The sequence below is a fragment of the Fulvia fulva genome, chromosome 9 (assembly GCF_020509005.1).
Source record: "Fulvia fulva chromosome 9, complete sequence".
Classification (NCBI taxonomy): Eukaryota; Fungi; Ascomycota; class Dothideomycetes; order Mycosphaerellales; family Mycosphaerellaceae; genus Fulvia; species Fulvia fulva.
In genome coordinates this window covers 655931-670141 of record NC_063020.1, presented here as the reverse complement: position 1 = coordinate 670141, position 14211 = coordinate 655931, and the positions used below count along the sequence as shown (strand labels likewise).

Sequence of the window (14211 nt, the reverse complement as noted above, 5' to 3'; positions counted from 1 at the left end):
GCTTTACGCGTGTTGGTACTGTAGAACTCTTTGAAATGCGAGAATGCGTGTACATGGACCAAAACCAGATTACCTTCCATGAGTGCCTCTCTTGCCCTTCCTTTCCTCTCTCTTTCTTTGGTCGTATCTGCACTGATATTCAGTGAAGATCGAGAATCGCCATCGTCGGTGCTGTGCTGTGCTGTGGTATGTTTGGTGCCGTTACTATCTATCGCTAAGGCACTGATTTGTGTCAGGCGAATTAGTCGATTGCTTCACTACGCGGCACCAACTCCATCCAATCTCTGCTAACAAGGCCCCAAGTCAAGATGTTCAGCATCCTCTATCTCTCATGCGCCGTCGCCGGCGCCTGACTCGATGTACAGGCGATGCGTGGAGAGTCGCTGTGTTGCTCAGAAATCTGGGGGCAAGGAAGGGAATGGGAAGAGCGCCACATGTCCTGATTCACACTTCTCTTGACTTCACTTCGTTTCGTCTGTATACACATCTACTACGGGGCGGTAACTCTCTACAACAATGCCACTAACACGGCCGCACCTCCGCCTCACCTCTTCCTCCCACCCCCTTTGCTGCCACCCTCCTTCTCCAGCCTCTCCTCAACCTTCTCCAGATGCTTCTTGTTCTTCAAATGCACCTCAAAGTCCGTTACCACGCTCTCCGGCTGCGCTGTATATATTTTCCCCTGGCAGTCTGTACACCTGATACGGGGGAGGTATTGAAGTTTCTGGCCTGGAGGGGCTTTGTCACCGGGCTGGAGTTCGGTTTGTTCTTTCGGGAGGACCTTGCCCGATTCGATGTCGACGCCGTAGCAGCGCATGAAGGGTTTGAAGTTGGCTTGTGGGTGACGGCCGCGGAGTTCGTTCATGGCAGTGTTGAGCCAGGGCGGTGGTTCGGGCTGGGAGTGTGTTAGTGGTGTGGTTCGAGAGGGGATGGGGATGTAGGACTTACTGCTGTGGCGTCAGGACCAGGCCAGCGGTCAATTTCGACTGCGCCGCGGGAGTCATAGCTGGCCTGAGGTTGCCGTGCGGACGAGGGTGCTCGAGAATGTGCTCCATTAGGTTGAGGCGTTCCACGGGCTTGCGGTAATGATCGAGGTGTCATCGTGGGTGTGCTAGTTGCACCTCTTGTTGGAGTGGCGACCCGAAGGGCGGTGTTTGTCGGCGCTGGCTGTGATGCGTATCCAGAAAGTGGGTACGCAGCAGCGCGCTTCTTTGCTTCGTAGTCCGCGATCCATGATTTGAATTTGGCTCGGGGCAGCCTCAGCTTAACGATCATCTTGTCATCCTCGTCCTGGAGTACACTCTCTTCACGAAGCATGCTCTTCCGTGTCGATGCCCTCGGTTCTGTCGTGGGAGCTGCTAACAGCTGTGAGTCTGGAGTCGCTGATCGGCCATAGCCAGCACGCATGTTGGCTTGAGCAGCAGCTGCAGCCCCACGCATATTACGCGTTCGTGTTGTGCCACTGGCAACAATGGCCGAAGGTGCAGGCGACTCTGCTCCAGACTCTTCACTATCGAGATCTTCCGAGTCGATGTCGCCGTCGTTTCTTGCGCCACGTCTGCCTCCTCTACCGCCGCGTCGTGTTTTGGGTATGCCGGTAGTCTCGAAAGTCTCTACAGCACCCGGTATTACAGTGTGTACGATCAGCGATCGCACGGTACGTTGCCTGTCTTTCAGGTCCGGTAGCGCTGGCCCACCACGCCTGTTCAGCTGTCGTTTCTGCGCTCTGTGCTCACGCATCATCGAGGTTTCTGTCCGTTCAAGCTCGGCTTCACTCATTTCGTACATATACGGAGTATAATCCTTCTGCGCCTGCATTGGTCTGAACGCACTGTGTATAGGTCCCGGGAGGAAGCTGTCCCTCAGTTCAGGATCCTCCACGGGCCGTCCATCGAAAGCGTGGTTTGTAAGATATAGGCCCTTCGTGTAGAGCTGGCTCTGTTCGCGTATCGTGTGCGCGATTGCTGTGGTGAACTCTCCACTAAGCGCGTTCTCCCACGCCATTTGTCGCGCAAACTCTTCCGGCGAGTTCAAAGGGTTGTTGATGTCCCATTCGAATTGATCGATGAGCGTGATGCGCCCAATCGTGATGTTCAGCTTGATCTGTACCCGCATTTCATCATCCTTGTGATCGTGGTATGGCTTCCCAGATTCCAATGGCCCGTCTTCTACAATCATATGCGGATAGTAATTGTTGATCTGGTCCTGCATTTCGGTGTTCACCTGGCGCTTGAGCTCCAATACGGACTCCTGCGGCAGTTTCAGGTCTTCGAGAAGATAGTCTGCAAAGAGGTCTTGCGGTATAAGCTTTTCGTGAAGATTCCACGTAAAGGTGTCGCGCAGTCGCAACTTGTCCAGTTCAATGTCCAATCGTATAGGCACGAGCTCTTCGTGCTGTTCCGCCTGCTGCTGGGTGTCTTTCCGCGTAAAGTGGATTGGCCTCGACTTTCTGTGTTTTGGGGGTCCGCGAGTACTGCTGTATACGATCTGAGGCCGACTGTTGGTTGTGCCATTACCATAACCCGCAAAGCCATAGCCGTATATTGATCCCGGATGCTGTTTCCTGACCTGCGCAACCTCTTGAGTGTAGAAATCCTTCTCCATCTCCTTGTACTTGACCAGGTCGCGTGACCTTTGCGCCTGGTCGTTCATCGCGGCGGCATGGATCAGATCGCGCTGGACATAGCGATCCAGCAAGACCTCATGGTGGTTGAGCTGAGGTTCATTCGCGCTGTCGCTATTCGCGCCGGCGTGGCTCATGGGCAGCTGCGTGCCATCTCGTGATCGCTTGCGACTCAATTGCGGCGCGCCATTGGTTTGCGCAACGCCATTGGGGAGTGTTGCTGATTGCGCGGGTATTGATCCAGGAGACTCGGTCGCGTTAAGTCCAGCGGCCATTGTTTCCTTGGCCTTTTGTTTCCCTTCTCGAATCGCGTCGGGTCCATCTGTGTTATTGGCTGCTTGTTGGTTTATGGCATTGGCGCTATCGCTATCGGGGATATGTACTGCGGCGGAGTTGTTGTTTTGGTTCGGCCATGACGTGGAGGACAGCGCGGACATGGTGGAGAGGAAGATGGTAGCGCGCGGAGTCGTATGGCTACGGCGGAGGCAGCATCAAGGCAGCGCGCTTTCCTTTGCTAGTCATCAGCACAGGTAAAGAAACACGTGAGTGGCATGGAAGCAGAGTCGCGGCCATGGTAGCACGGCCTTGCAGTGAGGTGCCGGGGCTGTGGTGAGCGCACAGGGTGCTCGGAGTAGAGCGCGCGTGTAGGGATAGAGGGCGGTGGGTGGTGAGAGAGAGGATGGAATGGATGGGATGGCGGTCACAAACATACCTAGAATGCGTAGCGACGCGTGCTTCCGACTTTGACAAGAATAAAGTGAGATCGATGGGCTCTGTCCCGGTTGACCTTGCGATCAAGAACAGCCACGCCCACACAGCAAGAACGCTCTTGCCGGGGCGCGGATCCGGGGCTAGCACTCGGTGACTCTGTGCTGTTTGTACCTTACATGTGCCTTCTCCCCTACCAGCGACCATGACAACTCAATCGCTTACAATGATAACAACCACGACATCCTGTGTGCCTGGACTCGTCGGCAAAAGGCAGCGACCGTACTTAGCTATCGGATTCGGGTGTGCGCATATGGTTGGAATGAGGTAGCGTGTAGCTTCACGTGAGCTTGTTCGCTGACACCATGAGAAGCGCTAACAATGCAGCCAAATCAAACACAGTCGACTCCACGTGCGTGCACCGATCTGCCGCCGACCTTCGTCTCTGCCTGCCGTGGAGTCAGAGTAGTCGGTCACGCGCGAGCTGTTTCGTGACAGTCCTTGCTTTCCTTTGTTTGTTGCTCTCGCTATACGTTGTTGTGAAGGTCACGTGTGGCGGGAATGACGCCAAGCAATTCAGCAGAGGTGGAGAGGATGATCCGAGATCGTGACATTAGATAGTTTCTTCGTTCACAGAGGAACAACAGGCAAAGAAACAATACCCACGCAAGAGCAACACCTCACGGTCGCGTTTCCGTCATGGAACAGAAAGCAAAAGAGTGGGAGACTGGCACTTCATGCCGTGGCCGGCCGAGAGATACTTGGCCCGAGCGGTCACGTCAGGTCATGCGTCGATCCAACATTCCTCGTTTCTTCTGCTCCTTTCCCGAGTCATACCGTGATTTCCTTGACTCTCATCACGCTGCTCCTTGGTCCTCTGCTAAAACCGACGAAATGCCTATTTCCCTCAAATGACTTCCCTTAGGAAGCAGTCCCATCGACGGGATCGCGTTTGATGCCAAGGCACTAGCCTATCATGACAGCCTAGGTACAACAGGCAAGCGCTCACGCAAGGAAAGAGCGACGCCTCTGCCACCTCAGCATCACTCTTGAGCTCAAAAGTTATAGAAATCCTTCATGCTCACGCAATGTCGATCTCGTGCTTACCAGTGTATTCAGCGTCTCGCGTTGACCACCGCATCGCCGCATCGCCGCATCGCTACCAGAACACCGCCAAGCATAGCTCTGCAGTGCCATCCTCACGGTGCATGGCTGTTGAGAAGTTCTCATCCTCAGTGTAGCACAGACACGGCCGCCTCGCATTTCATCCATCGTGCAACTAAAACTTGGAGCAGTGTTATTGAAGGCGAAACCTGAGACTCATGGCTTACTGACTTGCCAGCTAGAGAGAACACAATGGGCTATCGATTGATTGTGCCCACCCCGATGGGTCGTGAACGGCAAAGCAGTTCATACACAATGATGGTCTGAATTGAAGCTGCTTCGACTCCAAATACACAGCGGACAAGGCCTTGCTCACTCCATACTTCTCGCCTCGAATCTACCATGGCGGCCCTTCTGTGTCCGACTCATCCGACTCTCCCTCTCCTTCTGCCGTTGCCTCTCCTCTCCTCCAACATCTTAGCAATTCGCCGTCTCTTGCTCTCCACAGATTTGCTTATCGCCTTCTGAAGCCCCTCTACACTGACCTGATCAAGTTGTCTTCGAAGCCCGTCGAGCATGCTTGACAACGATTGCTCTATCGCGCGATCGATGAACTTAGCGTGGCCGAACAGGCTCTGGATTTCGTCGAGACGCTTGGTGATGTTGGCAAGCTTGTCATCCGCGCGGAAGTACAGCAGAAAGTATCGCCGAGGTTCACTTCCGCTGTTTTTCTCTTGGGGAGACGCATTCGCTGCGAAGTCATACTCTACGGCGGCTCGTGCTTCTTTAATAATCTTGAAGCTGTCCGGGAGGGTATTGTGGATGGCGTGCGTCCAGACTGGTTCACCCCACAACTTCTTGACAGCTTGAACGAGCGTGTCGGCCTCCGTACGTTCGATCACGATCTTGTCGCCCGTGACGGAGCCCAAGAGTCGCAAAGGCTGGAAGACTGCCTGAACACAGGAGCAGCTATCAAAGGGCTCGGAGGTCACTGTGAGTTGCAGAAGGGTGTCTAGGTCGATGGTTATCTTCTTCGGCCTGTTCCCGCGGGATAGGAATGAGCATAGTGAGAACAACGCATGGTTGGCCCTGGACGCGAGGAGGACGTGTCGGTGTCTGCAGGCTGAGTCAGGCGGGATTGAGGAGGTCAACCAGATGTATGTCGCCGGCCCGGGTCGTGGATAGGCGAAGGCCAGCGTCATGTTCTCAACCTTCCGTAGAACGTCTGGCCATTGGATCTCCATGACTGCTTCAGGGTGCTGGGCAGTAGAGATGCCGTACTTCAATCCCCCTATCTGAACCGTCGACCCAACCACAACAAGCTTGAACTCATTCGCACTGAACGGAATCCCACAAGCTTCATCATGTATCTGCCGACAAACTCCGAGAATGTTCGGGCAAGCTGTGGAAATATCTCCATTGTCGAGTGAGGCGCTGTAGACACGACTCTTCAGCTCCGGGGGTAAGTCTAGAAAGCGGAAGGGGCTGGCTGGGCATAGGTCGTCCTGCTCTAGGGCTTTGATGTAGTCTTGCTCGGTGGCTCCTAGGCGCTTGCTGCGAGCTGTTGTGACGGTGAGGTTGCGGGATTTGGCGAAGTGGCGGAGTTCGGGGAGGGTGCAGGATGAGTATTTTATTGTGTGATGAGGTGTAGGGCGCAAGGGCTCGGGGGAGAGGAGGATATTTGTACTTGGTTTGACTTGATACAGTTGGATAAAGAGGTGTCTTGGTGAAGAAGGTGGAAGATCCTAGGCTGATCTCAAGCTTCTATGCACGGTGTTCTTCTCTTACTCTACACGCAGCAAGAGGGTACGTTGAGAGCCTCTTCCATTTGCCGTGCTGGCTTTCGAACTGGCATGTCTGGATTCCTTGAACATGATGCACACTCAGTAGATGTCACTTTTCCTCCCGTCGGAGACATTCCTTCCAATAGTCTCCAGTCACCGCCAAAAGCCTAGACATCATAGTGATCGCATCGTTCGCATTTCCCGATGAGCATGACTCCTACGACAATCGACTAATGACATCTCCCAGCCCCCCAAGATCCCGCCTCGCCTTCTCCATCACCTGCTCCATGACTTCCCTCCTGACTTCATCCAAATCAAGCCGATCGAGCGCAGTCTCCAGGTCTCTATACGGCTCGATCACTGAGCGTTCGGTACCTGGAGTGATGAAATCCTTGTGTCCGTACCTGAACTTGTTTCTGATCTCATTCAGGCTGACGGCGATGGCTGTTACAGCACCATTGGACTCCTGCGTCGATGTCTTCTGCTCAGGCAGATCGATCAGTTCGAGGTTCTGGAGACTATGATCCAGGCTATCACAAGCTTCCGCCCGTTTGATGGTGCTGGTCCAGGTCTGGAGTGGTGTGGTATCGTATCCACTCCAGGTCGGCTGGTCCCACAGTGCCGTGATCTTCTGCTGTATTACTTGAGGTACTCTCTGGGAATCAAGGATTTCGACCTTGCCAGTCAGTATGCTGAGGCCGCGAAGCGGTTGGAAGGCTGTCTCTACGCAGGTACAGCCCGCGTACTCGGTGGGCGAGTCAATCATGCTTTCCAGGCGGAGATCGAGCTCTAGAGAACGGATTTTACCGTGCTGTTCAAGAAAGCAACTGAGGGAGTAAAGGACGTTGTTGAGCAGTGCACAACCTCGACTGTGCATCGTAACGCACGGGGTTCTTAGATCTTGCGGAACATGACGCATGACTCCATGCTCTTTGATGAACGTCCTACGCCACGACTGCCTGCAAACTACCTTGATCAGTCTTGCACTCGCTGGGAAAGCAGGCCATTCCAGCTTCGTAATGTCTCGTTCGTTGCCTGCCAACCACGTGCCGCACGCCACACCTTGCGCGGAGACGCCACTGTCGCCTATGGTGATAGTAAAGACGTTCTCAGGATACTGGATGCTCCATTATAGACCTGATGGCTAGTCTGCAGAAGGTTGGGCTCAGCAGCGAGCAGCGAGCCATTACTGACCAGCAGCCGGTATACTCTGTTCCAAAGCTCTGCTGGTAAGCCAAAGAAGTTAAATGGAACAGCTGGCGGTCTTCAATCGGCTTCCTGCAAGGCTTTGACATATTCTTGGTGGTTGGGTTTGTGTCGCTTGCCTCGAGAGGTGGTGGCGGTGACCTGTCGTGCTTTGGCGAAACGTCGTAGCTCAGGGAAGGTGCAAGAAGAGTAGTCCACAGCGCTTCCTGGTGAGACGAGGGCGAGATGATTGGAGCGGGCTTGTTGTAAGCGCAACTGCCATGTATAATAGCAAGCAGTGGCTTACCCCAACCAGAACCTTCGTCTGAGATGGAATCTATCTATGTTGCGGTCGAGTGTTTGCTACTCCAGAACTTGTATGCTTGAGATTCTCTGGAGCTGACTGCTGTTGGCGCTCTTTGACACCAGTAGTACGAAACAACCAGAGACTTCATGCAACGAGCGGACGAGTCTGGCGGTAGGCGGGAATTCGCGGTAGGTAAGGTGTGAGTATGTTATGCATCCAGATCGGCGAAGCTACTATTAAAGTGACATCGATCTTTGTCTGACGGTTCCTCAAGTAATGAGCATGTGAACATCGCAACCACACCTAAATTGATCCCAGGCGTTCCAACATTCCCTCATACTCTTCAAAGTCTTTGCTGACCTTCTCTCGAGCATTGGGAAGCAGTGAACGCTTCATATCAACATCGATTCCCTGCACCATCCGAACCAGCACATCGCCCTGCCAAATCAAGGCTGCCTCCCAGTCACGGTTGATGAACATGGTGTTGTTAGGACTTACGAGCCTTCTCACGATGCTGCACTGCTCTCTGATGCGGAACAAGCGCAGGGAGCCATTAGGGTGAAACTCGCTCGGATGTATTCCAGCCACATGTCCCTCTTGGTGCGAAATGTGCCACAGAATCTCGGCCTTCCTGAGCGGGCTTCGGTACCGATCGATGGTTGGGCTACTCTCAGCTCGCCAGGCCAAGGGCTTCTTGATCGTGCTTTCCAGCAGGGCGATCACCGCTAGCCAGGACCCGGTTATGGTCACGTTGTCCAGACGTCTGAGCATGGTAGTGGCTCAACGGCAAGCTATAGGCAATCGCAGAAGCCACTCAAAACCATCTGCTCGTCGGTACTCAGATTTAAGGCGCTAGGAGAGATCAAAGCGTGGTTGTTGATCGGCTTGTTCTAGAGCAGCGAGATGATCCGCACGATTTGGTTTCTTGCGTCTAGTAGAAAGGACGACGACAGTCAGCTTGTGAATCTTGGTAACGCGGCGGAGCTCAGCATCGGTGCAAAGTCTGTAGATGGTTGTTCATGATGATACCAGTCTCGACAATGACCAGTTCAATCGCGGCCGTTCAGAGTGCCCGGCACGACTCATATCCCTCATGCTCTTTCGAAGCAAGCACATTCGCTTTCATTCATCGTTTGCTGCAACCAGATGGACCACTGGTGCAGTAGCTCACCCCTCGCGTCGAATTAATCTCAGTCCACCTACCCAATCCGCCTAATTGTGCTCTCCATAGCCTCGAGATCCCTTCTGGCCCTATCCGCGACCTGCTCTATCAGAACGTTCCTAATTTCGTCCAAATCAAGCTCATCGACTGCTACATCCAGCTTGCGAAATGGCTCCAACACATCCCACTCATTCTCCGGCGTGATGAAACGTTCGCGCGGATCCACAGGAGCCTCCCAGAATCTCGGGTTCATGCGAGCAATAGCCGCTATCTTCTCGTCGAGCATCTCTGTCGCGGGGAGAAAGGTCGTAGATGTCGCTTCTAGATCATGAAGTTGTTTTGCAAGCGCATCGGCCGCTTCCGATCTCTTCATGGCGTTGGTCCATACTTGGAGTGGGGTGTTGTCAAGCCTGACCCAAGCAGGTGAATTCCAGAGCTCATGTATTCTTGTCACGGCTGGTTGATCAAGATTGTCGAGGTTGGTGAAGATAATGTGATTCAGGTCCAGGGAGCTGATGATACGCAGTGGGCGGAATGCTAATGCTAGACATTCATTGTACTCACCGTTATGGTCATCCGGTCCCAGTGGCATCAGCGAGCGAATGTCGATCTCCATGGCTGGTGTGTTGTGATGATCGTCCAGAAAACAGCTGAGAGAGTACATGACATGATTTATGAACGCAATAGCGCTTCGTACATGCTCGATTCTGTCAGGCGATCCTCGCGGAGGTGGTAGTTTACGACGAGGCAAGGGCGATCTGGGCTCTGGTAGCGCATATGCTCTTGTGTTTGGCCTTGGTAGGAACCGTTGAGAATGGGCCCGACTATACATGAAGTGACTTACTTGGTAACACACAATCTTCAGATGCTTTGCCTTGGTCACAGAAATTGGCCATTCGATTTCCGCGAATGCCTGAGATTGAGGTCGTGGATGAATGGTGCAATGAGCATCTTCAACGGTGACTCCGTACCCATCTATACCGATAGTGAATTGGTTCCCACTGAACAAGATTCCTGCCGCTTCGTTATGAATTTGTTTACAAGTCCGAAGGACATTTGGTTGGGCCGTAGACAAACTACCGTTGTTGAGCAGGCGCTCGTATATGTTGTTCCGAAGCTCCGCGCTGAGGTCAAGGAAGGGGAACTTGAAGCCACGATCAGCCTGGTCCAGGGCTTTGATGCATTCATCTGCTGTAGCCGAGTGACGCCGTGCCACAAGTTCCAAGGGTAGATCATTCTGACGACGTTCAACGAAGCGCCTGAGTTCGGATATGTCGCAGTTCCGGTAGTCCATGTCAAAATGTTAGTGGCAACTTCGGTGCTGAGCAAGCTCCGTCGCCTTTAAGGTGAGCAGGTGCGAGACAGGGCAAACATCTACTCGTCCTTCTCGATGCTTCTGGTGAGCGTCCGACCATCAGCAGCAGTAATGTCAACAGCCGCTCTATGCCCAATACCATCTCTCCCACCAATCCACCTCTTTCTCTTGCCAACTTTCTCAACACCATGTGCATCAACGCCAAAAACGTCCTCATCCACATCAGCTGTAATGGTAGCATGCAAAGACAATACCTGCCTTCGCTTTTCATCCTGCCCCCAACTTGCTCTTAGCTGCAGTCGGTCGGCATCTCTAACGCCAGATGGATGAACGCCGCTGATGAGGGCTGCCACAGCACCAATGTAGTTGATCCACCAGAGAGTCCACGGCGAGTCTGCCAATTGTTCTAGGGTGCGCTTGAAAGGCTCATCGCAAGGTGGGATTGAGCCGCCCCATCTGGCACAGAGCAAGAGTGCGATGAGAGTACGCGCTTCGTGAGTGATGCCGTGGACGCCAGCTAAGACGCCGGAAGTTGTGGTCCGTAAAGCAGCGGATGCCTGCAGATCTTTCGAGTGCGAGCTGTGGTGGTAGATGAGGTTGGCGAAGGCTTCGAGGAGTTCAGGTACGAAGATACTCTTGTAGTCGTCAACGGCGCCATTTGTAGGTCCCTCCGGCAGCGATGCCAGTAGAAGCTCTACGAGTGGTGCCGAAGAGTGGCTGGCGAGGGGTTGCGTTGCCACCACAAGCGGGTACTGTGCTCTTATCTCTTCTGACAGCGACGAGAATAGATAGCCTTCTCGCACGCCTCCCTGGCAGAAGCGGACTTCTTTGACTTGCGGCAAGGCTTCTGCGAGAACATTGACCAGAAGTGCCACTGCCGGTACTTGGCCTGCCCGTCTTTCTGATATGCGGAACAATTCGCTCTCACCACCAGTTTCAAGAGACTTTGCTGCTGCTGCCTTCACCTGATCTGTGCTGAGGAACTCCCTCCTGCTGACTTTGAAGCCATTGATGGCCGGAATTGGGTACGGTTGGACACGATGCTGGCTCATTAGCACATAGCCCCAGCCTCTGAAGCCGCCACCAGAGAGGTATAATGTAAAGCCACCGCTTTTCTGAGCGGCAGCTTCGAGTTCCGCTGGGACTTTCAAAGTGGCGTACGCATCCGTGACAGCTGTCTTGATCTCCTTCTTGAGCTGAGCGGTCGTTCCGTTACGTTCCGCTTCGGCGAGTCGTCTCGACATGGCAGCAGCTCCATATGGCATACTCACGGCGCCCGACTCCGGCATTTGAACACCATGAGTATCGCCTCGTTTGATCAGCCAGCTGAGCTGGGTGCTTCCACCTCCCAAGTCCATGACCAGGCCGCTGACCTCTGGTAGCGAGCTTGCGATGCCCATCGCACCAACGCGACCTTCGTCTTCCTTCGGTAACATAGTCACATCCCAACCTACCTTTTGCTTGATCTGAGCTCGAAAGTCTTCGGAATTGATTGCAGTCCTCGTGGCTTCCGTTGCAAGTACTGTGATGTGCTTATCAGGGACCTCGAAATCTTGGCAGGTGCGCTTGAACTGCTTGAAGGAGGCGATTACAGCCTTGATCGTCGCTTGATCGATTGGCACTCGCTCGCCACTCTCCGAATACTGTGCATCGTATAGTGATATGCCGGCACGATGCTGGTACAACGTCGGCATGATCCGCTGGGTGGGTGGTTGGAGGCTTGTGATGCTGAATCGTATACCATTGCTGCCCATGTCTACAAGGCCACGATAATGCTGCGGATCATGTTGGATCGGTGAAGCCATCTTGATCAGAGTCTTGAACATGTACAATCTGACAATTGTCAGCAGGAAGATGAAGTGATGGAGCTGAGCTAAGAAATGTCACCTCGACGTCCACACATCTGGGTGGAGACAACTTTGGTGAAGCCTTTCCGTCGAATTCAGTACACCACACGCAAGATACCCTCCTCATGCACCAGACTCTCGCATTCGATGGAGTTTGTGCGAAACCTGATGGGGTTCCACTTTGGCACATAGCGAACGAGGAAGAGATGGACAGTCCAGGAGACGGGGGCAGAATGAAAGGCCGACATGGGTGCCGACTGCAGAATGATCTGCCGAAGATGCGGAGTCAGCCACCACACGACGATACGAATAGAACGACATGCCCGCCCATGAAACCGCCCCTACCTCCTCCTACCACCACCACAATGACAATGACCTTCCAAAGCATGGACGACCAGATCGCGCTTCTACGCAAGCAAGTCGTAGCCACCGAATCACAACTCGCCAGCCTCAAAGCCCAGCTGGCACAAGCCGAGTCACGCGCCGAGACTGCACGTCAACTGGAGGCAGCATATCAGGGCGGCTTTCCCCCTGAATGGATAGGCGAGACATTGTCGGCACTGACAGATGATCTACATGGCTACGATGGCACTGCGAGTAGTCCAAGCGATTTGGCCCGGGACATTCGCCATGACACAGGCATGGAGAAAGAGTTTGTGACACCAGAACCAGTGAGCTCGAGGTGGCCTCTGGCTGGAGAAGAATACAGGCGATATGGACGTCAGATGATCATGAACGAGGTTGGTCTACATGGGCAGTTACGGCTCAAGAATGCGAAAGTGCTTGTCGTAGGCTGTGGTGGCTTAGGCTGTCCTGCAGCTGCATATCTCGCCGGTGCTGGAGTAGGCACACTCGGCCTCATGGATGGTGACATCGTCGAGGTGTCGAATCTACATCGACAAATCGCACATTCCACACCCCGCGTGGGAAAGAGCAAAGTCGATAGTGCATGGGAGTATCTGCATGAGTACGTGCACCCACCAGTATTCGCAACACAGCACAAGGTAGGCTGATCTGGCACCGGTAGGTTGAACCCTCTCATAAAGTACGAACGCCATCCCTTCCATCTCTCCCCCTCGATAGCACTCACAATCTTCTCCACCTACCACCTTATCCTGGACTGCACCGACCACCCAACGTCACGCTACCTCATCTCCGACGCCTGCGTCCTAACCGGCAAACCCCTCGTCTCCGCATCAGCTCTCAAAACAGAAGGCCAACTCATCGTCCTCAACAACCCACCCCGCATGCCCGGGAATCCAACAGGCGGACCTTGCTACCGCTGCATCTTCCCCAAACCGCCACCAGCCGACAGCGTCCTCTCATGTGGCGAAGGCGGCGTGTTAGGTCCCGTAGTCGGCACCATGGGCGTCCTCCAAGCGCTGGAAGCCATCAAACTCATCACAGCCGGACCACAACGCAATACTTCCATCGACCTCGATCACATAGCAGAATCGCCCCGAGCACAAATGCTCATCTGCTCCGCCTTCTCAACACCCCAGTTCCGCTCCGTCAGAATGCGAGGTCGCCATAATACCTGCGCCGCCTGCTCAACCCAAGCCACCATAACCCCAGATCAACTAACAGACGGCAGCATGGACTACGCCGCCTTCTGCGGCATCACAAACCCCATCACCCTCCTCCCTCCCACCTCCCGCGTCACAGCCGCCGACTTCGCCCGCATGCCGCGCGACGGCACTAACGTCCTCCTCGACGTGCGGGACGAAACACAATACGCGATATGCGCATTGAGAGGCAGCATTAATGTCCCCTGGCAGGGTAGTGCGGATCGATGGCTGGAGAAGGTGATGCATAGTGGTGCGTTGATGCTGGCTGCCAGTGGACGGCAGAGGGATGTGTTTGTGGTTTGTAGGTTTGGGAATGATTCGCAGCTGGCGGCGAAGGCGGTGATAGATATGATGGGGGCGTTGGAGGAGGGTGGTGGGCCTAGTGGGGCGGGGGTCAATGTTAGGGATATTAGGGGTGGGTTTAGGGCGTGGAGGGAGGAGGTTGATGGGGAGTGGCCGGATTATTGAGATATGGACGAGGATGGTAGAGTCCAGTGCACGCTCCAACATTTCGCGATGCTCAACATTGAAGCTTGCTCTTGGAGCCACTTGCCATCAGCTTTAATCCCCGCTGCAGGCTACCTAAAACTACCTATCACCTTCTGAAT

General features: G+C 54.1%; 7 protein-coding genes across 7 annotated transcripts; 1 reads left to right on the top strand and 6 right to left on the bottom strand.

The window, feature by feature from the left end:
• Positions 1-544: 544 nt before the first annotated feature.
• CLAFUR5_08964 (SWI/SNF chromatin-remodeling complex subunit snf5) lies at positions 545-3060 on the bottom strand (the record flags this gene model as incomplete). The annotated part of the gene is made up of 2 exons (XM_047908112.1): positions 545-895; positions 949-3060. The coding sequence occupies 2 exons, from the start codon at positions 3058-3060 to the stop codon at positions 545-547; spliced, it is 2463 nt and encodes an 820-aa protein (XP_047766001.1).
• A 1800-nt stretch (positions 3061-4860) lies between these two features.
• On the bottom strand, positions 4861-6290 carry CLAFUR5_08963 (uncharacterized protein; the record flags this gene model as incomplete). Its single annotated transcript, XM_047908111.1, has 2 exons — positions 4861-6180; positions 6246-6290. 2 exons carry the CDS (start codon positions 6288-6290, stop codon positions 4861-4863), a joined length of 1365 nt encoding a protein of 454 aa, XP_047765998.1.
• A 146-nt stretch (positions 6291-6436) lies between these two features.
• On the bottom strand, positions 6437-6985 carry CLAFUR5_08962 (uncharacterized protein; the record flags this gene model as incomplete). Its single annotated transcript, XM_047908110.1, has 1 exon — positions 6437-6985. The coding sequence occupies one exon, from the start codon at positions 6983-6985 to the stop codon at positions 6437-6439; it is 549 nt and encodes a 182-aa protein (XP_047765999.1).
• Positions 6986-8014: 1029 nt separating this feature from the next.
• On the bottom strand, positions 8015-8482 carry CLAFUR5_08961 (uncharacterized protein; the record flags this gene model as incomplete). The annotated part of the gene is made up of 1 exon (XM_047908109.1): positions 8015-8482. The coding sequence occupies one exon, from the start codon at positions 8480-8482 to the stop codon at positions 8015-8017; it is 468 nt and encodes a 155-aa protein (XP_047765996.1).
• A 428-nt stretch (positions 8483-8910) lies between these two features.
• Positions 8911-9489, bottom strand: CLAFUR5_08960 (uncharacterized protein; the record flags this gene model as incomplete). Its single annotated transcript, XM_047908108.1, has 1 exon — positions 8911-9489. The coding sequence occupies one exon, from the start codon at positions 9487-9489 to the stop codon at positions 8911-8913; it is 579 nt and encodes a 192-aa protein (XP_047765997.1).
• Positions 9490-10247: 758 nt separating this feature from the next.
• On the bottom strand, positions 10248-12014 carry CLAFUR5_08959 (Retrograde regulation protein 2; the record flags this gene model as incomplete). Its single annotated transcript, XM_047908107.1, has 1 exon — positions 10248-12014. The coding sequence occupies one exon, from the start codon at positions 12012-12014 to the stop codon at positions 10248-10250; it is 1767 nt and encodes a 588-aa protein (XP_047766353.1).
• Positions 12015-12400: 386 nt separating this feature from the next.
• Positions 12401-14071, top strand: CLAFUR5_08958 (Adenylyltransferase and sulfurtransferase uba4; the record flags this gene model as incomplete). Its single annotated transcript, XM_047908106.1, has 2 exons — positions 12401-13002; positions 13063-14071. The coding sequence occupies 2 exons, from the start codon at positions 12401-12403 to the stop codon at positions 14069-14071; spliced, it is 1611 nt and encodes a 536-aa protein (XP_047766530.1).
• Between the last annotated feature and the right edge of the window lie 140 nt (positions 14072-14211).